The sequence below is a fragment of the Lontra canadensis genome, unplaced genomic scaffold (assembly GCF_010015895.1).
Source record: "Lontra canadensis isolate GAN:19392208 unplaced genomic scaffold, GSC_riverotter_1.0 scaffold99, whole genome shotgun sequence".
Taxonomy (NCBI): Eukaryota; Metazoa; Chordata; class Mammalia; order Carnivora; family Mustelidae; genus Lontra; species Lontra canadensis.
In genome coordinates this window covers 6,948,634-6,972,371 of record NW_022631093.1, presented here as the reverse complement: position 1 = coordinate 6,972,371, position 23,738 = coordinate 6,948,634, and the positions used below count along the sequence as shown (strand labels likewise).

The 23,738-nt window shown below is 37.7% G+C and overlaps 2 protein-coding genes across 13 annotated transcripts in view; one reads left to right on the top strand and one right to left on the bottom strand.

Annotated features, from left to right (window-relative positions):
• The window catches only part of FAM13B (family with sequence similarity 13 member B), a 73,063-nt gene extending 68,525 nt beyond the window's left edge, over positions 1-4,538 (top strand). For all 10 annotated transcript variants that reach the window (XM_032837721.1, XM_032837729.1, XM_032837728.1 and 7 more), the window contains 2 exons: positions 500-601; positions 2,177-4,538. In XM_032837721.1, the coding sequence (XP_032693612.1) occupies positions 500-601; positions 2,177-2,300 (226 nt within the window). In that variant the 3' untranslated portion in view covers positions 2,301-4,538. The remainder of the gene's footprint in view (positions 1-499; positions 602-2,176) is intronic.
• PKD2L2 (polycystin 2 like 2, transient receptor potential cation channel) overlaps positions 2,649-23,738 on the bottom strand; it is a 42,647-nt gene continuing 21,557 nt past the window's right edge. For all 3 annotated transcript variants that reach the window (XM_032837731.1, XM_032837734.1, XM_032837732.1), the window contains 7 exons: positions 21,051-21,171; positions 19,468-19,569; positions 17,909-17,973; positions 17,245-17,299; positions 6,347-6,459; positions 5,813-5,920; positions 2,649-2,725 (listed from right to left, as the gene is read on the bottom strand). In XM_032837731.1, coding sequence (XP_032693622.1) covers positions 5,824-5,920; positions 6,347-6,459; positions 17,245-17,299; positions 17,909-17,973; positions 19,468-19,569; positions 21,051-21,171 — 553 coding nt within the window. In that variant the 3' untranslated portion in view covers positions 2,649-2,725; positions 5,813-5,823. The remainder of the gene's footprint in view (positions 2,726-5,812; positions 5,921-6,346; positions 6,460-17,244; positions 17,300-17,908; positions 17,974-19,467; positions 19,570-21,050; positions 21,172-23,738) is intronic.

Genomic DNA, 23,738 nt, shown 5'->3' with positions numbered 1-23,738 from the left:
CTTTTTTATGGCCAAGTAATATTCCATGTGTGTGTGGGCATGCATACACATACCACATCTTCTTTATCCATTCATCTTTTGATGGACACTTGGGCTGCTTCCATATCTTGGCTGTTGTAAATAATGATGCAGTAAACATAGGGGTACATACATCTTTTCGAGTTAATGTTTTTGTTTTCCTTGGGTAAATACCCAGTAGTGGAAATACTGGATCATGCAGTATTTCTGTTTTTAATTTTTTGAGCAACCTCATATTGTTTTCCATAGTAGCCTTGGTTTCACTTTAAGATCACCTGGGAAAAATCCCCCCCCCCCCTCCAGTATTGATGTAGAGCCCTACTTGCAGCTATTCCTACATTTAGTTGGTCTTGGCTGTAGATTAGGCATTGGGATATTCTAAATGCTCCACACTGACTTTAGTTTGCAGCCAGGGTTTGAACCCCTGCTAAGAATCACAGTGTTCTTTGAATAATGTTTTTTTTCCCCATTTAAATTTTAGGCCTGAGTTATTGGAACAACTTTGGAAAGCCAGAGCTGAAAAAAAGAAACTACGCAAAACATTACGGGAATTTGAAGAAGCATTTTATCAACAGAATGGAAGGTTTGTTGAACATCACAAAAATTGAGTCTTCTTTTTCCTTGAACTTACAGGTGCCCATATGCTAAATTAAAGGGATGTATAGAAATAGAAGTGAATTGTGCATATAAGGATATTACCATTGAAAATAAAAGTAGAAAACATACCTTTTTACTTTGAAGTTCTGCTATTAATGGCAAGAAGTCAGAGATAGAGTAAGCAACATCTGATAGAATATTTCAGATGTCCTAGGAGGCTTGGTTGAATGGCAGTTACATTGTGTTTTTGAAGTCTACATTCTCACCTTTTTGAAGTATTTGTGAATTAAGATTTGTTCCTTTTATTTTTGTTTTTTGTTCTTTTTAAAGATTTATTTATTTATTTTAGAAAGAGAAGGGGGAGGGGCAGAGGGAGAGAGAGAGAATCTCAAGCAGATTCCAAGCAGGCTCCCTGCTGAGCATGGAGCCCAATGTGGGGCTTGATCTCACGAACCTGAGGTCACAACCTGAGCCAAAATCAAGAGTTAGATGATTAACCAACTGAACCACCCAGGCGCTCCTGTTTTTCCTTTTAGAAAGGGTCCTATAATATGACTGGTATTCTCACAGCTAGTGTGGATTCTTAGACAGAGACCGTTGCTGCTTAGGCTGCATGTTGGGCCATTCCAGGCTTCCCTTTTTTAAGATGTATAACAGGGTGGTAATCAACAGTGGGCTTCTAAAATATAATATGGCATGTGCTTTTATCTAACTCGGGCATAGCTGACCCAGTGGAACTCTTTTAAAAAAGGAAGAAAAACAGGGACGTCTGGGTGGCTCAGTCGGTTGAGCGGCTGCCTTCGGCTCAGGTTGGGATCCCAGGGTTCTGGGTTTGAGTTCTGCATCGGGCTTTCTGCTCAGCAGGGAGCCTGCTTCTCTCACTCTGCCTGCTGCTCCCTCTGCTTGTGCTCTTTCTCTCTCTGTCAAATAAATAAAATCTTAAAAAAAAAAAAAAGGGCTTTTTTTTTTTTTTTTTTTTTTTTTTTTTTTTTTTTTTTAAGGGAGAATAAATTCTAATTCAGATGGTGGCCAGAAATGAGCATTCTCTTAGACCTCAGAAAAGTTTTTCCATGTATGTAACTAGGTAGTCTTACCAAGCCAGTAGCTATGTCAAAAATTCCAAAATTTATTTATTTACTTTGAGAGTCTTCTATATAGTTGGCAAAAACGGAAAAAAAAAAATCTAAGTGTAAGAATGCATTTTTCAAGTACCTTCTAAATGTACGAAATGGCTGGCTATACTCCTCTGCCACTTAATATACACTCAGTGACCTGACAGAGTCTAGCAGTGTGTATCTTACTAAAATATTTGGTTACTTCCTAGTTCTCTGCAGTGATCATTAAGTTTAGCATTATTTAATCTGTCAATAGAGAAATTCATCAAAAACAGAAGTATTTTAGGAATATTCCTTGCAGATGGGGGGAGCTAGTTCTTTCTTGCAGAGGAATTTTTTTATTTGAATTCACATTTGGTAACATTGTCTCTAACATTAGGATAACTTCTGGGACTTTATTTTTCAGATGATTTCTAGAATATTATAGATTTTACTTTCTACCCTAGGAATGCCCAGAAAGAAGATCGTGTTCCAGTGCTTGAGGAGTACAAGGAGTACAAGAAAATTAAAGCCAAACTCAGGCTTCTTGAAGTTCTTATCAGCAAACAAGATTCTTCAAAATCTATATAAAAATATGCTCCTTGAAAACACCATAAAAATCAGTTGTATTCCCTGAAGCTATCATCGTGTGTTGGCTGGTACTTGAGTTCATTTTGTCAGGCACTCCGAGAGTATCATTTTGTACTTGGTTGTGGTGCCACTAGAGAAAGATGGGAGGGTAAGTAGACCCTCTCTAGGGAGCGTGGTGTTCCATATTAACCACAGACTGTTCTCTCCACCTTTAGCAAACATCCAGTTTTCTTCATTGTTTTGTAGTACTACAGATACACCCTGTTAGCAAGACTAGTACTTTATTCTTTCAACTTCAAGAACTTTGGAGATACGAGCTTTTTGTTATCACCAACTTTATTTTTATTATTTTTTTAATTACTGAAGAAAATTGAGAGGAACATCTTCACATTGAATTCTTCGGTTGCCTTTTTCTTACAGAATGACTGAAAATTTGAAAGAAAAGCCTATAAATGTGCACATATGCAACTATGTCCTATGTTTTCTTAGAAAACCAAAATCAACTGAAATTTCAAGTCCTACTGTGGAACACATTTCTGTTTAATTTCCAAAGTGACACTTTCTCACAGGTAGTATGTTAGCAAAATTTTGCAATTCAGTGGTCACACAGCTCCTGGATGAAGATAACAGAGGGCAGACCAAAAAGTGACCTTGTTTAATAGTATAGTGAAAACACACACCACACATCCTACACAGAACTGAATCATATCACATGCTGCCTACGGGACATAAGTTTCTGTTTGTTTCCTCAGTTACTGTTTATTAGCTGGTGATGGTGTGATTTGTTTGGATCAGATCCTGTATTTTTTTCCCCCTACCCACCTCCAGATAATGTGAGAAAATAGCCATGTCTATGTAGGAACACGGATGGTGCTCAGATTTGTGTGTTCAATTAGATGGGCCTAAGTTGACGAAAGAATCATTATGCCTGAATTAAATCTTTTCTTCACAAGAGCTATACCACTGCACTTGTACGTGTACCTTCTGGGGGTTGCATCTTTTTTTCTTTTTTAATCAGAAAAATCTGTAAAGAAAACACCCTCTGACAGGACCCTTTTTGCTCAGTCACATGCTGTTTAAAGCAGTTCTGTAGTGGTATGCCCCTTGTCATATACTCTTAAGCTTATCTTTTTTTTCTTTGGCTTTGCATGGCTTTTCTTCAAGTACTCTTCTGGTATCATTCTGCTAATCATTTTCACAGATTGGTGACTTTATTTGAGCTAAGAATATAGTCAATAACAGCATATTCTGGTCAGGCTTAATGTAAGTGTTAATTTTTTTCCTGGTGCTTTTTTGGATTGATGAGTGTCTCACTTTGTGCCCATGTTTTGCATGCATTGACTCATGCATGGTTTTCTTAACTAGCTGATATTAACAGTTCCATATAAAAATGGGGAATTCTGTGACATTCTTTAATCAAGTGAGGGAAGCATGAACCTCAGACTTCTGGCACTCTTACATAGTAAGCACATGAAGTAGCTTGATAATAAGTAGTGTGTCTAGGATTTCACATTTCACCTGTGTGTGCAATGCCTTTTTGGGGGGGTGGGGGAGGGAATGTTCATTGGTGGTGAACATGTAGTTGGGGAATAAAGCACTAAATCCAGCCCTTTTCGTGTGGTTTCCTTTTGATACAGCTAGGTTATTCATAATGTGTACCTAGAAAAAATGAAATTGAAAATGCCAAAAGAAGTATCACTTTGATTTGAATCCAGCATGCAGTGTGCATTTAATTTCTTTCAGTCTCTAGAAGGGAGTATATCCAAACATCGAATTTAATGTGCACTGTATATTGTTTTATATGAATGTTTTATATACCACATGCAAAAATGTCCATATGCACTATTTAAATGTTTTAAATAATATATTCCTTCTTTATAATGCTAAAATCTATATGAGTACCATATTTTTATAAGTCAATGGCCTGACTGGTTTCATTTTAGAATTAACAGCTGCTTCATGGTGTTGGTTACTCACTGTTCATGTTTGGCTGCAGGTAGAATAGATCCAAGTGGCACGGCAGCACTTACATGCTATGTGACAGTGTTGTGTGTCATAGTTGAGCAGTAGGTGGTAGAATTAGTCAGTTTGTGATAGTTTTACTTTGGTACAAGTAAAAACTATATCTATATACAAGTAATATATAGATATATATGACCACCAATATAATTGCATTGCTGTGTCTGGCACTTCATTGTATAGACTTTTGTAATAAAAGAACCTGAATGTTCCAAGTCATGTAAATGTTTTTTGTTTTGTTTTCACTAGATGTTAAAAAGACCTTAAGTTTTTCCTTGCCTTAATGTTCTTAGGCTTTGAGTTACCTCAGCGAGGGACCATATTGGGGGACAACAGGGTTGCTAAACCACTTGACTGGCTACAGCTCTGGGGATTGGTAAGACAAGGAAAGGCTATGTTGTTGATTGCTGTGTGGAAATCTAGGGAGAAGATAAGCAGGGAGAACACTCAGCATTTCTTGTTGCAGTGAATTATCCTACTGAGCAAACTTAAGGTACAGTTTTCTCAGAGAAGAGGCTGGCCTGAGGGAGGGGGTGGATTTAACATCTATTGAGCATCAATGTGGAAGTTGAGTACTATGGTCAGATGATGTTGTTTGGGCTAAGAGAACATACGGCTCTTTTAGGAGGGCTTGTGTAACCCACTAAAGAAATTAAAAGAGTTAACTTCACACAACTTGCCAACCACCCAGACAGGGCTTTTTGCAGTACCCTCATTCCTCCTTCTCATACATTAAGTTGACTTCTCATAACGCTGATACTCCTACCTTGCTCTTTATTTTTCAAAGTATATTTTGCTTTTTAGAGTGGTTGAGGAAAACTTTTAAAAAACTTTAAATGAGTTACTTTAGGAACTTTCTGGATGAATTTCCAGTTTGAAAATACTAGTGAAATATTTGTAGATGATTGGTCTTCTACATTTTAGCTTTTTCTAGGTGACCTCAAACTGGGAAGAGTGGAGGTAAGATTATTTTATTTGGGGTCTTACATTAATGGTTTTCCAAAATCCTAAGTATTTATTAATTTATCTGTAGCCAGAAGAAGTTAGAACCCGGTATGTGATGAAAAAAATCAACAGTTTCTATATTCTAGGTAACACTGGGAAAACTGTCTTTACCTACTTAGTCACCTGTTAATTAGAGATCTTCCCCATGAACCATAAGCAGCAGCATTTTGTACTTTATCTTCACATTGCTAGAATTTAATGAATCTAATAAAATCCTTCATGTCTAACTGTGTGTATACTCTGGACATGTGCTGTAATACACATGGCTTGTATGGTAGGTCCCATTCAGGGGTACTTAATTTCTAGAAATCTTCTGAGATTATCATAGACTCTGATGATAGTTTGCTGATAGGTGGTGTAGTGTTTTTTAAAATGTACCTGTAATGGGGACATGTTTAGTAAATAGCACAAGGATAAATTTTTGTTAGAAATTCTCAATGATCAAAAAAAAAAAAAAAAAGCTCAGTGATCATATCAGAGGTTCTCACCTGCACTTCTCTCAAGCTGGTAGAGTTGAAATCTTTCTCATCACTCGGTTTAGTTTTAGACTGACATAGTGTAATTCTTTCTCCAGCTCCACGGCATATAAAAAGAGTCTAGAGAATAATTTAGAAGGAAGCAGAGAATGAGTAACATAACTTTGTGCCTAAAGAGTCAGCAGGTTATTCGTGAAGTACTTGGGAGTGGGAGGATAGTATTTCAAGCTTCTAAAACATGTCTAGTGTGGCCAAGTTTGGATCTTTTATTCTAAAATTGGAGAACAGTGTTTGCTATGCATATCAAATATAAATGGCAGTACCTGTTTGGAGATAATAAGGATAAAAACAATTGGTTTCACTCTCACCTTAAATTTAAACAAATAGAGTCTTGGGTTTTCTGTTTAATTTCAAAGTTAGATAAAAAGATGAGAAAAGCGGTGCCATCTCGGTAAGGTCTAGTTTTAGGGGAAAAAAAACGTAACTCATGGCCTCAGTCCCTATATCAGGATATCCCACGGTACCCTGGTTAGAACATATACTTACTCTCGAAATTCCTGTTGAGTGACCGGCTGGTAGTCATCTTGAATTTCTGCAGAATAATACTTTTTCTCAAGCCTCTCTTTCCACTTTTTCATCTGCTTTGCACTTTGAATCTCCTGTCAAGTCAGAGGATAAGCATAGTTGGTACCCAAGCATCATGGCGTTGATCATCTTAAACTGGTCTCTCCAGGGCTGTGGTTTTGAGCCCCACTGGAGTTTTGCCCTTCCTCGCTTTAAGATCTGTGCATCAGCAGATTCACTTGAGAGGGCTTGATGTTAGAACTGTTCACCAGAGTTAAGGTTTTTTTTAAATTAAATATCATCAGCTTGTTCTCACTTCACTGCCTCTTCCCCTCTGTCTCTGCAGCTGAATTTCTCATGTTCTCTGTTCTTCACTTGGGTGAAGCTGAGCTGTTCTTTTCTGTACTGCTGTGTAATGAAGCAAATGTATTTTCAAGTATATCTGTGGGTATTTGCCTTCCCAGCTGCTTCAAAGCCAGACCTCTGCAGTCTATCAGCCCCCAGTCCCCTTTTCAGGATTACTGCATCAATTGTGCACTGCATTCTGCCCACAGACCCCAAAATAAGTTCCTCATAACAGAAAATTATTGTTGCTACATTTGTCTCTGCTCCTAAAGAGTCCTTCCTGTGTTTTGTCCTCACTACCACCCACTTCCCTTTTAGTGTTCAAATAACTTCCGCAACTTCAGGAAAAATGCACTCTTACGTTGTAGAAAATAGGGACAGCACTTAATAAAAAAAAAAAAAAAGGAAAGAGGAGGGGTGCCTGGGTAGCTTAGTCAGTTAAGTGTTTGCCCTTGGCTCAGGTCATGATCCCAGGGTCCTGGGATTGAGTCCCACATTGGGCTCCCTTCTCAGCAGGAAGCCTGCTTCGCCCTCTGCCTGCCACTCCTCCAGCTTGTGCTCTCACTCTTTCTCTCAAATAAATGAATGAATGAATGTATGTATGTTAAAAAAGAGAGAGAGAGAGAGATCTTGCACCCAGATATGATCCACAGACTTCTCAGTGAATCAGAGCCATACTGCCCTGCTTCAGGAATAGTGTGAAGTACCAAAGTTGATCCCTTTATAAGGATTCTGATGACTTTGCCCAGAGAGGATGGTGATGCCTAAGTTGGTACACTGTTTCATTTGATAAATGTGTGCTGTTCTGGTCAGAGAAACTATCAGACAGTGTCTGTCCTGTAAACCAACATAGCAGAAGTAGGAAAGGATGGCTTTCAATCTTCCTAGTTCTATTTTGGCCACATTATAGCATTCATGTTTTGACATAACTCACACTTTTAATGTGGTGTTAAAGTGGTAGACCATGTAACTATTTCTAAATGACCAGGCCTGTTATAATATAGTGTGTATGGGTTAAATGGACTGCCTAGTAAACTTGACTCATCCTTTAAAAAAACCATCTCAACCATCACTATGTGAAGCCTGCCTTGATGTCCACAGGAAAGTGGCACCCTTTCTTAAAAGCAAGGTGGCAGTTCTGGGGGCATTTTCTCCCAAGTTTCAAGTTCTAATCACCTCACCTCTTCCCTACAGATGTTAGCTGTCACTTACTGTTGTCCCTGCATTAATTTAGTGTTCACAGTGGCTGTGCTATTTGGTAGCCAACATCAGAGATAGTATGCTTGCACCAGGGGACATAATAACTAAGAATGTGAGACTACCATCTGGCCATTTGACATTCTCCGGCTGCTGACCCAGCAAGCAAACAAGTAGGTACTCCCTGAACTGAGTACCAAGGGAAAATTGGTTGCTGCAAAACAGGTGCAGAGAGGGCTAGATGTGGTATCCAGGGAATTCTCTGGGGGATGCCTGTTTTATGTCCAGAAATAAACTTTGTAGTTTAGGGATGCCTGGTTGGTGTAGTTGGTATGAGCATGCAACTCTTGATCTCAGGGTATATGTTGTTTTAAACATCAAGTTCTTAAGGAATTGTGATATCATTAGGAAAGGTCTTAACATCACCCAGAGATAGACACAATTACTGTTGGGATTTTGCTTCTTCCTTTCAGGGGAGAGGATAAAAGTGCCTTCATTTGTATAAAGGATAGTTCTACTTTATTGGATGGAACCATGAAAAATAGTTAATGTCATTTTATGCAAGTTCAAATGTGTATACTAAATAGCCAAAAGGGTCTTCTGGACCTACTATTTAGCTGATTTCTCTCAACTCAAAATTTGCCCTTTTATGCTCTATGATGCTAGGTCTCCGGTTTCACAAACCTCTTTCCCCAGACTCTGGCTACTGGCTTGTTAGGTTCTGCCTTAGTGGAGGATGGCAGGGTGAAGGATTTGGGTTTTCATCTCTCAGCATTGTTTCTGCAAATGGTAGTCATCGCCAGCAGCTGTGGTTGGCACCTGACTACAGCAGTCCAAGGTCTTTGGGCATACCCAGAACCAGGCTCATTATACTCCCTCAGAAACAGTAGCAGTAGGAGTGCGATGGGGTGGGGATTACCCGCAGAGGTCTGAACAAGAGCTCCGTAGGCTCCTCCTCCTTTAAGATGAGGTTTAGATAACTTCACCTTTTGCAACCTTAGCCTTGGGTGTGGTAGCATCTTCCTACAGTATGAGCTGCATCAGTGTTTTTACTTTTTCTGCCTTCCAGTGCCCATGTAACCAGTTCCCTATAGTAAATTTTTTCTTTTTAAAATATATAATGTGGGGCATCTGGGTGGCATCTGCCTTCAGCTCAGGTAATGATCTCAGGGTCCTCGGCTCTCTGCTCAGTGGAGTCTGCTTCTCCCTCTCTCCCTTTGTGCTCTCTCTCTCTCAAAATCTTGAAAAAATAATAAAAAAAATATATAATGTGTATTCCATTTTCCTGATTAGGTCCTGACTGAAAGTATATATTCATATTTGATCCAACGTATTTTTGTGTCTTTAAGGGATGCTTTAAATTTCCTTATCTTGGTTTTAAACACACATTAATTCTTTTCTATTTTGTTTTTATTTTTGCATTTTCTGTTTTGTTGCTATTACGGAGTATTATAATTTTTAATGAACTGGTTGGTGTTTGCATATATGACATAACTATAAATTATTTTTTATTATTGCTTTATTGAATTCTTGTACTTGAATACCTAGGAAACATGCATACCTAGGAAACTTAAAAGAATCCTATGTCAAGTAAATGTTGCTTATATCTCTTCTCTCCCAATTCTTACACTTCTAGTTTATTTTTCTTAATTGTTTTTGGCTGATCCCTCCAGTATATCCTTTCTTGTTCCTGACATGTCCAGTGTTCCCCTGTTAAGTAAGGTGCTAGCTTGGGGTGAAATAAATATGTTTTCACCATATCAAGGAAGTGTCCATTGATTTCTGTTTTGTTCTGTTTTATTTTGTTGTCCCCCTAAGATTGGATGCTCAATCTTATCAAATACCCGGAATCTGTGGAAAAATGATCATGCAACTTTCCTTTTGGATCTGTTAATGGAATGAATTATGTTAGTTAGTTGATTACCAATTTTAAACCATTTTTCCAGTCTTTCAACCCTGTTGAATCATGATATATTATTGTGTTCTGTTAGATTCTGTTGCTAATACTTTATGTAGGATTTCTGATCAAAATTTGGAAGTGATATGTGTTTGTGTGTGTATATATAGTGTATATATAGTTATTTTTATGTGTGTATGTATATACATACACATATATAGTCACTTTACTGTATAGCCATTTTATAAAAGTAATTTGGAGGGTTTCCATTTTCCCTTTTTTTCTGGAACAGTTTAAATAGATTGAAACTCTTTATTCCTTACAAATCTGATAAAATTCCTTTGTGAAGCATTCTGGGCCCGATTTATTTTTCAGGTAGCTCTGATGACTTTATACTACTCTACGGAGTAGATCTGTTTAACCTTTGTAAACTCTATTCTGGGCTCAGATTTGGTGAATTTATTTTCCGAGAAAAATTACCCACTGCATTCAGTTTTTCAGATGTTATTTGCATAGAGTTATACAAAAAAGTCTCTTAATGATTTTTTTCCAGGGTACAACATGAAGATTTTGTATATGTAAAAATTGTGAAATGATCACTGTAGTAAGTGTAGTTAATAGTTAATATCCATCACTACACAGTTACAGATTTTTTTTCCTGTGATAGGAATTTTTAAGATCTACTCTCTTAGTAACTTTTAAATATATAATATGGTATTATTAATTGTAATCATCATGCTGTACATACATCCCCAGAACTTATTTTATAACTGGAAGTTTGTACCTTTTGATCACCTTCACCCATTTTACCAACTCCCCACCCCTCCTCCTCTTGAATCACCAGTCTGTTCTCTATTTAGGAGTTCAGTTTTTTGTTGTTTTTAGATTCCACATAGGAGATCATACAGTATTTATCTTTCTCTTATTTCACTTAAAATAACGTTCTCCAGATTTATCCATATTGTTGCAAGTGGCCACATTTCCCTTTTTTTAATGGCTGAGTAATATTCCTCTCTATATCCATTTCTTTATCCATTCATTCATTGATGGACACTTAGGTTATTTCCATCCCTTGGCTATTCTAAATAATGCTGCAATGAACATGGCTTGGATATCTCTTAGAATTAAGCATTTGTATCCCCTTCAGATAAATACCCAGAAGTGGAATTACTGATAACCGTATGTTCCAGTTTTAACTTTTTGAGGAACCTTCGTATTGTTTTCCACAGTGGCTGCACCAGTTTTCATTTCCACCAACAGTGCACAAGAGTTCCCTTTACTCCACATCTTTGACAATACTTGGTATCTCTTGTCTTTTTGACGACAGACATTTTGATTAGTGGAGGTGATAGCTCATTGTGGTTTTGATTGACATTTCCCTGGTGATTAGTAATGTTGAGCACCTTTTCATGTACCTGTTGACCATCTCTGTCTTTTTTGGACAAATGTCTCTTCAAATCCTCTGTTCATTTTCCAGTTGGATTGTTTTGTTGTTGTTAACTGAGTTGTATGAGTTCTTTACGTATTTTGGATAGCAACTCCTAATCAGATACATAATTTGCAAATATTTTCTTCTATGCAGTAGGTTGCCTTTTCATTTTGTTAATTGTTTCCCTTGCTTCACAGAAGCTTTTTAGCTTGCTGTAGTCTGTTTTGTTTTTGCTTTTGTTTTGTTTTTGCTTTTGCTGCTTTTGTTTTCGGTTTCAGATCCAAAAAATCATCACTGCGACTGATGACAAGGAACTTACTGCCTATGTTGTCTTCCAAGAGAATTTTATGGTTTTGGGTCTTAATGTTCAAGCCTTTAATCCGTTTTGTGTTAATTTTATGTAAATTTTATGTAAGATATTGGTCCAGTTTTGCTCTTTTGCATGTGGCTCTCTATTTTCCCCAGCACCATTTATTGAAGAGATTGTCTCTTCCCCAGTGTAAATTCTTGGCACTTTTGTCATAAATTAATAGGTCATATATGCGAGGGTTTATTTCTGGACTCTAGTTTATTCCATTGGTTTTGTGTCTCTTCTTATGCAAATACCAGATATTTAGATTGCCAAAGCTCTGGGTTTTGTTGTTTTTTTTTTCTTGTTTTTTAGAGAGAGAGCACAAGCTGGCTGAGAGAGGGGCAGAGGGAAAAGGAGAAAGACAATCTTAAGGAGGCTCCATGCCCAGCACAGAGCCAGATGCAGGACTTGATCTAACAACCCTGGATCATGACCTGAGTGGAAATCAAGAGTCTGATGTTTAACTGACTAAGCCACCCAGATGCCCCAACATCTTTGCAATATAATTTGAAATCAGGGTGTATTACGCCTCCAGCTTTCTTCTTTCTCTAGTTACTTGTTTCTTCATGATTTCTCCCATTGCAATTTCTTACTATGCATGTTTATGCTTTCTCCCTCTTATTCCATGTTTGTTGGCTAGTAGTTTCTTCCCACTCATCTTTTCAAAGAACCAGCCATTTTACTTATACAACTTTGTATTTGCCACCCATTAATTCTGTTTTTATCTTTATTTCTGTTTTTTTTTCTATTTATTGTTCTTTTCTAACTTTTTGAGTTATATGCTAAAATCAATTTTTCAGTCTTGATTTTTATTGATAAATTTAAGGCTCTTGATTTTCCTCTGGCATTCAACTTTCTCATAGATTCTGCTGTATAGTGTTTTTAGTGTTTTTTATAAGAATTCTGCAATTTCATTTTGCATTTCCTATTTGATTCAAGAATTGTTTAATAGTTTTTAAAAAAGGATTGTATTTATTTATTTATTTTTAAGTATTTATATTCTTTGAGAGAATGTAAGCAGTGGGGAAGGGCAAAGGCAGAGAGAGAGAAACTCAAGCAGACTGCTGAGCATGGAGCCTGACGCAGGGCTCGATCTCACAACCCTGAAATCAGACCCTGGTGGAAATTCAGTGTTGGGGTGCTTGGGTGGCTCAGTGGGTTAAGCCTCTGCCTTTGGCTCAGGTCATGATCTCCGGGTCCTGGGATCGAGCCCCACATCAGGCTCTCTGCTTAGCGGGAAGCCTGCTCCCCCCTCCCTTCTGCATGTCTCTCTGCCTACTTGTGATCTCTCTTTGTCAAATAGGTGAAATCTTTAAAAAAAAAAAAAAGTCCAGTGCTTACCTATCTGAACCACCCAGGCACCACAAGAATTGTTTAATAGTTTAAAGTTGGTTAGGGGGAAGCAAGCTCCCTGCTGAGCTGATTCCAGGACCCTGAGACCACGACCTGAGCTGAAGGCAGAGGCTTAACCCACTGAGCCACCCAGGCGCCCCTAAAGTCGGTTAAATAATCTTTTTATTTTTTTATTTTAAAATATTTTTACTATGTTGCTTTTAAATAATTTTTTTCTGTGTTAACTAGTTTTTGGAATTTATTGATTTTTTTGTGGCTCAATAGATTATCATTTTTTTAAAAGATTATATTTATTTATTTGAGAGAGAGAGATAGCACAAGTGGGATCTGGGGGGAAGGGCAGAGGGAGCTGCAGGCTCTCCACTGAGCAGGGAGCATAATGTGGGGCTCGATCTCAGGACCCTGGGATCATTACCTGAACTGAAGGCAGATGCTTAACTGACTGAGCCACCCAGGTGCCCCTATAATGATCATTTTTTATGAATGGGTTTTTGAAAAGCAGATGTATCTTCTGTGAGTACAAAGTTAAATAAGTAACTATAAGATCACCTTACCCATTTTATTTTTTTGTAGTTTTTATCCTTTTATTTTTCCTGATTTCTACTTTCAGTGTTCCTGTTTCTCATTTTATAAGTTTAGTAGGCCATACTTGACAGAATTTAATGCTGTATTATTTGGTGCATAGATAATCATAACTATTAAAGTTATGTTAGCACATAAAGTGCCCTTCATCTCATTTAGAGCTGTAGGTCTAGAACTCTACCTTAACATATTCAGTTGTGTCCTCTAAACCTTTCACTTACCTGTTTAAACCTTTGCTCATGCTTTTATATTGAACTTTTCTGAATCACTTTGCTTTAGGTATATATTTTAGGATATAGCATAGAATTGGGTGTTGCTTTATGATTCAATCTGAAAATTTTTCTTTTTAAGTAAATTAAGCTTAGTTGCTTCTACTGATATGTCAGACATAACTGGTTACAGTTACATCATACTGTTTTATGGTATGTTTTAAATTTTGAACCACATGGTATATTTTGGTTTTTGCTTTTGTTTTGGTTCTTCTGCCCTTAGAATGGTATATATGTTTTTGTTTTAGTGGTTTGTTTTTATTCATGTATCCCTTTATACAACTTGGGTCCTCTCTTCTTGCTTTGGTTCCCTCAAAAATGAATCAAACAAGTTCAGCGAGAATGTGAGCTTATAGTTTTTTCCTCCTCACCTTTCTCTCCATTACCCAACTATATTTAGTCTTATTACCGTGTTTCATTGTATCTGAGAGATGGAGTCTAGTGTAAGACACCCCATTATTTATGGACCACATGAGAAAGAAAGGCTGCCAATTGCCTATGACACCCTGTCAACCTCAAGGCACATCTTGATTTTAACATTGTTAAAATGTGAAAAGAGGGGTGCCTGGGTGGTTCAGTAGGTTAAAACCTCTGCCTTCGGCTCAGGTCATGATCTCAGGGTCCTTGGATCGAGCCCCACATCAGGCTCTCTGCTCCTCGGAGAGCCTGCTTCCTACTCTCTCTCTCTGCCTGCCTCTCTGCCTACTTGTGATCTCTGTCTGTCAAATAAATGAATAAAATTTAAAAAAATGTGAAAAGAAAATGTGTTTTAAAATCATTGAAACAATTTTCTTATTGTTTCTTATTGTATTATTAAATATGCTAAAATTAATTCTTACTAGTTATTAACTCTAAATGATAACTCTTTAACTTTTAGCTATATATTCAAACCAATCAGTCGTTTTCTACTTTGTATCTTCTTTCTCCCTCCCTTTTCCCAAAATTTCTCCAGTCATCTGGTTAGCTGAAGCTGATGTTCTTGTAGACTCCTTAGGGATACAACAGTATTCTCTGAGTTCTTGCATGTTCAAAACTATTCGAGGGCTTGGGTGGCTCAGTTGTTAAGCGTCTGCCTTAAGCTCAGATCATGATCCCAGGGTCCTAGGATCAAGCCATGGGGCTCCCTGCTCTGCTGGAAGCCTGCTTCTCCTTCTCCCACTCCCCCTGCTTGTGTTCCCTCTCTCGCTGTCTCTGTCAAACAAATAAATAAAATCTTTAAAAAAAAAACACAAAAAACCATTTGAGCCTTTATACTTGCAGCACAAGTCTGCTGGATATAAATATGCTTGGCTTACATTTTCTTTCCTTACATAATTTGTAGGTATTCTGTTGATTTGTGGTAGTGAATGTTGTCATGTTAACCTGGTTTTCTTTTTCTTGTGAGTCCATATTTTACTTGGATGAATATCATGTTCATTCTAGGTGATTTCCCCTGGGTACACAGTATGTTTTTCAATTTACATCTTTTATCTCAGAAATGGTTTATTCAATTACAGTTTTGTTTTTAAAAGAATCTCAAACTTATGGGAAACTTAGAAGAACAGTACAAAGGGGTGCCTGGGTGGCTCGGGTGGGGACATGAGAACAGTATAAATACTTTTTTTTTTCCTTTTGAAGTATTTGGAGTTGCCAACACGAATGTCACATTGTCCCTGAGCGTGTCAGTGTGTATTTGCTGCATACAAGGACATTCTCCTTTATTATAATCACAGCATAACCATCAGAATCAGAAAACTGATATTGATAGATTATTATCCTCTAATGCTGAGTCCCTCATTCCAATTTGTCAGTTGTCCCAATGGTGCCCTTCATAGTAAAAGGATCTAGAGTCCAGGATTATGCATTACATTTATTTGTCTTTTCATCTCATTCAGTCTGGTATAGTTCCTCAGCTTTACCTTGGCTTTCTTGACACTTCTGAAGAACACAGGCCAGTTATTTTGTAGAACGTCCCTCAGTAGTTTAGTTTTGCGTTAACATTTTATGTTATGCATCTTTGGCATGAGTGTTACCGAAGTGATGCTGTGTTCTCTTAGCATCTTACCAGCTGTTGTATGGTTTCAGTTTTTTCCCATACTGATTAAGGCATATCTGCCATATTCCTCTACCCTGACATAACTCCTTTCTTTTTGTAATTAATATGCATTTTGTGGAGAGGTATGGAAAAGGTCCATTCTTCCTCCAGCTTTTATCCATATATGTGTTTAGGTCAGTATGAACTCATGGAATCCTATGTTATTCAATGGGTTCTCCGTTATTATTCATTATAGGTCTTAACTATTCCCAGATTTGGCGAGTGGGTGCCCTTGAATGTGACCCTTGCGTCCCTTTAACGTATCTTTATTATTCTTTGAACACGTTTAACTCTCTGACTCAACAAGATATTCCAGATTCATGTTGTATTTTCCGGCCCCGGAATTTAGCTATATCTCCAAGGGGCCCTGCTTCCTTTTTAGGAGAGAATGGTATTTGGAAACCAAGGTCTGGGGAACTAACTCTTATTTCTTCTAGTCTTCTCAGTGATAGAGCTATAGAATACACACATACAGAAACACACACACACACACATACACACACACACACTAACACACATCTACAATTCTAATCCAACACCACAAAGTTTATTTTAACCTTCAACCTTTTCTTTTTGTAACTTCCTTATCTCACAGTGAGAAACCTCACTCCACTCCATGTAGAGCTGACACTGAACAACACAGGGGCTGGGGTGCTGAACCTTGTGCAGTCAGAAATGTGTGTGTAACTTTTGACTCCCTAAAAATGTAACAACTAATAGCCTACTGTTGATTGAAGCCTTACCAATACCATAAGCAGTCGACTAAAACATATTCTGTATATGTATTACATACTGTATTGTTATAATAAAGCTAGAGAAAAAAGTGTTACTGGTAAAATCATAAGGCAGAGAAAATACATTTACAGTAAATACTGCATTGTATTTATTGGAAAAAAAAAACCCTCATATAACTGGACCCGCGAAGTTCAAACTGTTGTTCAACAACATGGTTCTTGAACAATGCAGGTTTGAACTGCATGGGTCCACGTACATATGGATTTTGTTTACAGTACTATAAACATAAGCTTTTCATTGTTCAAGGGTCAACTGTATAAAACATTAAAGTGATTCATCACATTAATGATTACAAGAGAAAAATTACATGATCATGTCAATAGAGTATACTCACTGACCCCTATGTGATAATCCCACAGTGACTACAGCTGGAGGACCAGGGTGTAGGCTGAGAGCAACAATAAGAGAGGTAGCATGTAGGGTTGAAATAACTTGTTCTAAACAACAAAACAGCTGGATTCTGGGAGAAATTTTTGGAGGTGGCAACTACTGCTCTAAAGAAAACAAATCATTTCAATTCTTAATCAGAACTTTTTCGTAGGCCTATTTCTAATAAAGCTATCCTTATGAGAAAATTAAAATCTTACATTTTCATCAAAGCCTTCTCTTCTGGCTCGCTCAACCAAATCTCCGCTTTTCTCACTAACAATATAAAATAAAAATCACAGGCATGTGACAGTGGAAAGGGAAATACAGCACTAAATACGATCAGCTCTATAGTAAGTGTCTGAATTGCATTTTTGGTCCTTCTGATAATACTAATTATTTGGGAAATGTGGTCATTAGTAAGTTCTTAAGAGTGTCCTCTCTAGCTATAAAAAATGTTTATATTATGTCCCACTGGCAGAGGCCTGGGTTTTGGAAGCATTTTGACACCAAAATGATTCCGCAGGTATGAAGGTATCCTTAAATATTTTGTGTAAAACTTTTTTATTTTGATAGCTAAGTGAATGCAGTTAATGCAGACTAAAATTTTTTCCTACCTTCTAGGGGGTCTGTATTCTGTCCAGCTTTCTGTTAAAGCTTTTACTGAGTGGCATGGCATGTGTTAGATTAATTTTTAATTAGCTTAGCTTGGAGTCTCATGGCACTCTTAGAATTAGGAGTTACTACTGGATGATGCATCAACAACGTATTTAGAATCAGCACACTGGGTGGTGATTGTTCTGCAATCAGAATCTTACTCTCACTGTGAGTTTCTAATATAATATACAGTTTGAAATGCCAGGTTAAAAATTTAAGTCATCTTACTTTTTCTTGTCTTCATCCTCTTCCGGTTTCTTTAGTCTCAGTTTTTCAAGAGCATTGTTGTAACTCTGGGCATAATTAAAAATAGTTTAAGATTTGAACAAATACATATACTGTATTAATTTTGATCATGGAATAAGAAATATGGAATGCCTGTCTCTAGGGACTACTACCGTAAAGAAATATGGAGGTAGTGCTATGATTATCTTTCTTTCACTTGGTCACCGCTTATGTTTTCTGCCTGCCAGTGAAAAAGAAAAGCGTTCTCTTGTAGGAATCACACTTGAACTCGGAAAAAAAATTCTTTGAAAAGTTTCACTAATATTTATTGCATTTAAGGATGTTAACACTTTAATGCATATAACCAGCATCATAATCAAGAGATAAAAGATGAAAAAACCTACACTTCAGCTCACTGGGGGACATATTAATAGTTTCCTTTTGCAGGTGAGTTCTTGGACAGAGTTTTTAAGCTCCAGTCACCTGGTGGCTCTTAGGACTTTTCCTGTGTGAAGTGATGCAGTTAGAGCCAGTTCTGTGCAGAGATGAGCAAGATGGGAACACATGACTCTGCTGAAAACTCAAGTGAGGTAGTTGTTGAGAGGACAGGGAAGATGCCACTCTATCCGGGAGAACAGAGGGTCATCGAGGGAAGGGGGAACATTGCTGGGGTCAGTGAGTGACATGAGTAGAAGCCCAGGGGGGAGAGGAACAGCAAGTGATGGTGCACAGCTCTGTGGTCAAACACTGGCTGGGACACACCATGCTGTCCACGGGCGCATGGAAGACCGACATGCTACATAGTTCAGTGATCGTGAATAAAGACAGGTTGGGACTGTGAGATTTGAGAAGGTCCTTGAGTGTTTGGATAAAGAACTTGGACTTTCTTTGACAGGCCCAGAGAAACTCTGAAGAACTGTGAGCAGAAAAGTAATATCTGGGCTGGGATGGCACAGGAAAGAGGCCAGAAGAGGTTACCAGACAAGCTGGGGAAAAGTACCAAGGGCCCTAACCCAGTGGTGGCGTTTAGAATCAGCACGACCTTGAATCTCAGAAATGTGAACAAAAACCACAGAGATGACCTTGACACACAAGTCTTGGCAACAGAGTGTCAGGGAGTAAAAAATTCAAAGTTTTAAGCCCAGGGTGACTGATACGAGTGTTGCTATTAACAGAAACATGAAAGTGAGCAAGATAAGGCCCATGGAGTTCTGAGTTAAGATTGTTTATAGAAATTTATTACTAGGATCTAAGTTGAACATTATTGGAGGGAAGGGATAGTTTTATAATAAAACCCAACGCTGCTTTGCATTTAGTAAACAGCTCAATTGCTATTTGATATATTGAAATCTGAAATAGTTTTGGCCACCTTTTTTAAAGCAAGAAAGAAATCTCTCTTCCCTGGCAGTGAAATAATACAAATAAAAGTAAGACTGGACCTAGACAAAACAAAACAAAAAACCCCCACCACTACTTGGGGTTTAAGTGCTATTCAAACGACAAGAGTATAAACTGAACAAGATTTGTCTTAGCATTCAAATTAGGAAAAGAATTGGACATACCTTTTTAATCATTTTACCAAGTTCAAAATCTGGCCTTCTGCCTATTGAATAATCAGCTTTCACTTCAGAATATGTATCATTAATAATTGCCAAGAACATGTTCTGGGGAGAAATAATCACATAATTATTTCAGTAAAATTTTATTTTATATATTTTTAAAGATTTTATTTCTTTATTTGACAGAGAGAGACACAGCGAGAGAGGAAACATAAGCAGGGGAAGCGGCTGGCAGAGGGAGAAGCAGGCTTCCTGCTCAGCAGGGAGCCCGATTCGGGGCTTGATCCCAGGACCCTGGGAACATGACCTAAGCCGAAGGCAGCCGTTTAACAGCTGAGCCACCCAGGTGCCCCAAAATTTAGTTTAAATGTTAGTGACTGATAAGTGCTGGGATTTGTTTTTTTTTTTTGTTTTTGTTTTTGTTTTGTTTTTGTTTTTGTTTTTGTTTTGAGAGCGAGCAAGCACAAGCTGAGAAGAGGGACAGAGGCAGAGAGTCAAGCACACCCTGCCGAGCCTGATGTGGGACTCATTCCCAGGCCCTGGGATCATGATGTGAGCTGAAGGCAGACGTTTAACCTACTGAGCCACCCAGGAGCCCTAAGTGCTGTGATTTGTAAATTAGATTTAAATTTTAAAAGTAGCCCATATGCTCAGTAACAGAGAAATGGCTATGCAGACTATAATATAATAGAATGGGAAATGTATAGTGTGGATATAAGCAACTATGTTTATGGTAAATGAGAAAAAACAATGTAAAATAATGCATATGAACTGGGTACTAATATATATCTGTGAATATATACACGTATACATACACACACTAATTGGTCAACATTGCATATCAGAACAGAATAAGTATATTTTCATAAGAGTGTTTTTTGTTGTTGTTGTTTTTTTTAATTCTATAAAGCTGTTTAAAGGCACAGTTTTACCAGGGCTCTTAGGAATACTATGTCCGGATAATACAAACACTTGTGGAGAGGGTATTCTTACTCCCAGGCCACCTCCACCTTTCACTGAAGCCCAGGTCTGCCACTGTGAGGACTTCTGGCTACCACAAGGGGATAACTGCTATGTACTGACAAAAGGGTTTTCAAGGAGGACAGTAGCAGTGCCTGGACTAGGAAAGCAACTTTTCCTGGTTAGGAAGGCCACATAAATTTGTCTTGAGCACGTGTGAAAGACCCATCCTGCAGACTCCTAAAAATCACAAAGGTCTGAGCTTTTAGCTGTAAGGGCTAGAAGCCATTGCAATATGGGCCAAATATAGTCATCCCTGCCAGTATGGAATGTCCTGGCTGGACAGACCTGGGATATTCAAGTTATACTCGGAGAAGTTGTGCACACTCTTGGCACATGTCAGACACCAAGATGGTAACTACTGTGATAACATTCTCTTTTGGACAAATTGAAAACATTTTAGACACTGGATTTAGCCTGGATTTCTAGGAACCCACACAATTCCTAATAAATGTAAAAAGCTCTGACAGCTCAGCAGTGATACTATAATTTCTTCTAAATTAATAATTTCATTTTTTATTCTAAAAAATATAAGCAAAAAAGGGAACATATATGGTCATACTTACCAGCAGGACAAAGAACACAAAAAAGATGAAAGTGATGAAGTAAATGGGTCCCAGGATACGATTAGCTTGCTGAATACCAGCAAAATTGAAATCTCCAAGAACAATTCGAAATTGTGCAAATCTTTGACGGGAAGAAAGGAAAACATTATATCCCCTCATACATACATGACAACTGATGAGGGTTACCACTGTGTCTAGGAAAGTACCAACCAGCTGCATGTGGCATTGGTTCTCTGGCTTTAGTCATGTTACCCCGAGTTCAATAAAACTGGGTGTGGAAAATTCCCCCTCAACGCCAGACAGGGTACTTAAATAGCTCAACAGTGATTCAGGAAATGATGGACTTCCACTTACTGAATCCTACCAAATTTGACCCTTGAGAAACCTGCTTACCAACAAGTTTTGGCAAAAAAAACCATGGCCTTAGCCTTTCTTGTACCCTTCTAGAACTTAGAATACCTGACCTTGTCCAATAAGGATTTTCAACTTGTACCTAGACCCAAGAACTCTAAAATTTCTAATACCAATAATGTGTGTAATCTGTATACCTCTTCTACTAAAATAAGATGCCAACAATTTGTCACTTGCTGAGTCTCAAACAGGTGCTGGTAATGATCCCCAAACATGATCCAGAAGTGGTTTTTTTTTGCAGTTGTTGTTCTTTTAATTTTTAGAGAGAGCACATTCGAGTGAGCAGGGTGGGGAGGAAGCAGAGAAAGGAGAGAAGCAGACTTCTTGCTGAGTGTTGAGCCCAACTCAGGGCTCAATCTCAGGACCCAGATATCATGACCTGAGCTGAAATCCACAGTTGGGCATTCAACTGACTGAGCCACCCAAGAGGCCCCTGAGGTTTACTATTCTCTTCAATAACTATTGGATTTGATGTAAAATAACATTTAAAATATTAAACAGATCTTCATTTGATTAATAATTAGGTGGAAAATTAAGAAATTAAGGCTTTGAATGAGCATAGTAGTAGTAAAGGCAGAATCAGGATTACTTAACATGCTATCTTATTTTCTCATCATTAATTTGCAATGGCATTGCCAGACACATCAGGGATATGTTATAAATTATGTTGATGATTTCTTTATTTTTTTTTAAGTTGAGAATGTTTAATTTCATCTTTACTCATACATTCAACAATTTAAAAAGTATTTGGATCTTTCTTTACAAGTTAATATGTTTTCTTAGGAATAATTATCTTTTTACCTATAACACAAACACTGAGAAGTCTGTAGGATTTTTCATAAATGGTGATAAACATTGTTAAGGGCTATTGCTTGTGTTCTGTATTATACCACTCAATTAAATTTCAGCATTACTTTTAATTAATGTTAATAGATAAAACCATCCCAGAAATATCTGTGAATATCAGATTTAACCTGAATTCCAAAGGAGGTCACTGGGTCAGTAGGTTATTAGGTTAGAAAAATATTTATTATAGTTTTCATTTTTAAAACCCAGGTTCTGGGGCGCCTGGGTGGCTCAGTGGGTTAAGCCGCTGCCTTCGGCTCAGGTCATGATCTCAGGGTCCTGGGATCGAGTCCCGCATCGGGCTCTCTGCTCAGCAGGGAACCTGCTTCTCTCTCTCTCTCTCTCTGCCTGCCTCTCTGTCTACTTGTGATCTCTCTCTGTCAAGTAAATAAATAAAATCTTAAAAAAAAAACCCAGGTTCTAGAATTAATAATTTAAAAATAATAATTTAAAGATTAATAATAATTTGATGTAGTTTTTTTTTTCTTTAAATTATGTGAACAGTGCATAGGAAAATAATTTCTGTTACTCTTGTTTTGCAACAGTAGCATGTTACTTTATTACTCATATTTTGTGTTCTGGAATGGGTGACATCTATTTTATGTACCTTACGGATAGCCCGGGCTCTAATATTGGACAATTAAAAGAAAAAGGCAGCACTCCAGTTTTATTAGCTATAATAATAACACATGTTCATGGGAGAAATTTTAGGAAGCACTAAAGAAAAAGTTTTAAAAATTCATAAGCTAATTCAGGAATTAATTAAGAACAACCACAGTTGGTACTTTTGGCTTATTTGGATTTATGTTTGATATATTTTCATGCCATTGTTACTGCTACTAGGTGCTTAAAATGAGTTATTTTAAGGGGAAGCCTGGGATGGAATTTTTAACAGTATGTAGACACTTGGCATGCTTGGTTAGTCAGTCAAAAGGAAGAATTCTTCTTGTTCCTGGTTGCTTTTGCTCAACATGTAAAGGCTGTAAACAATGAAGGAAGAAAATGTATTCAAAGAAATGGGCTCCTTTGAGTCCTAGGACTCAAGAGTTACCTGGAATTTCATCTTGGGTACCTAAGACATGATTAAATGATACTTAAAGTATTTATTTAGCCTTTTTTTTTTTTTTTAAGATTTACTTATTCAGGAGGGCTTGGGTGGCTCAGCCAGTTAAGCATCTGTCTTCGGCTCCAGTTGATATCTCAGGATCCTGGGATGTAGTCCCACATTGGGCTCCCTGTTCAGCAGGAAGGCTGCTTCTCTCTCTGCCTCTCTCTCCTTTCTCAAATAAATCTTTTATTATAAACAAATCTTTTATTTATTTGAGAGGGGGCAGAGGGAGAGTCTTTAACAAACTCTGAGCTGGGCGTGGAGCCCGACACTGGATTGGATCTCATGACCCAGATCATGACCTGAGCTGAAACCAGGAGTTG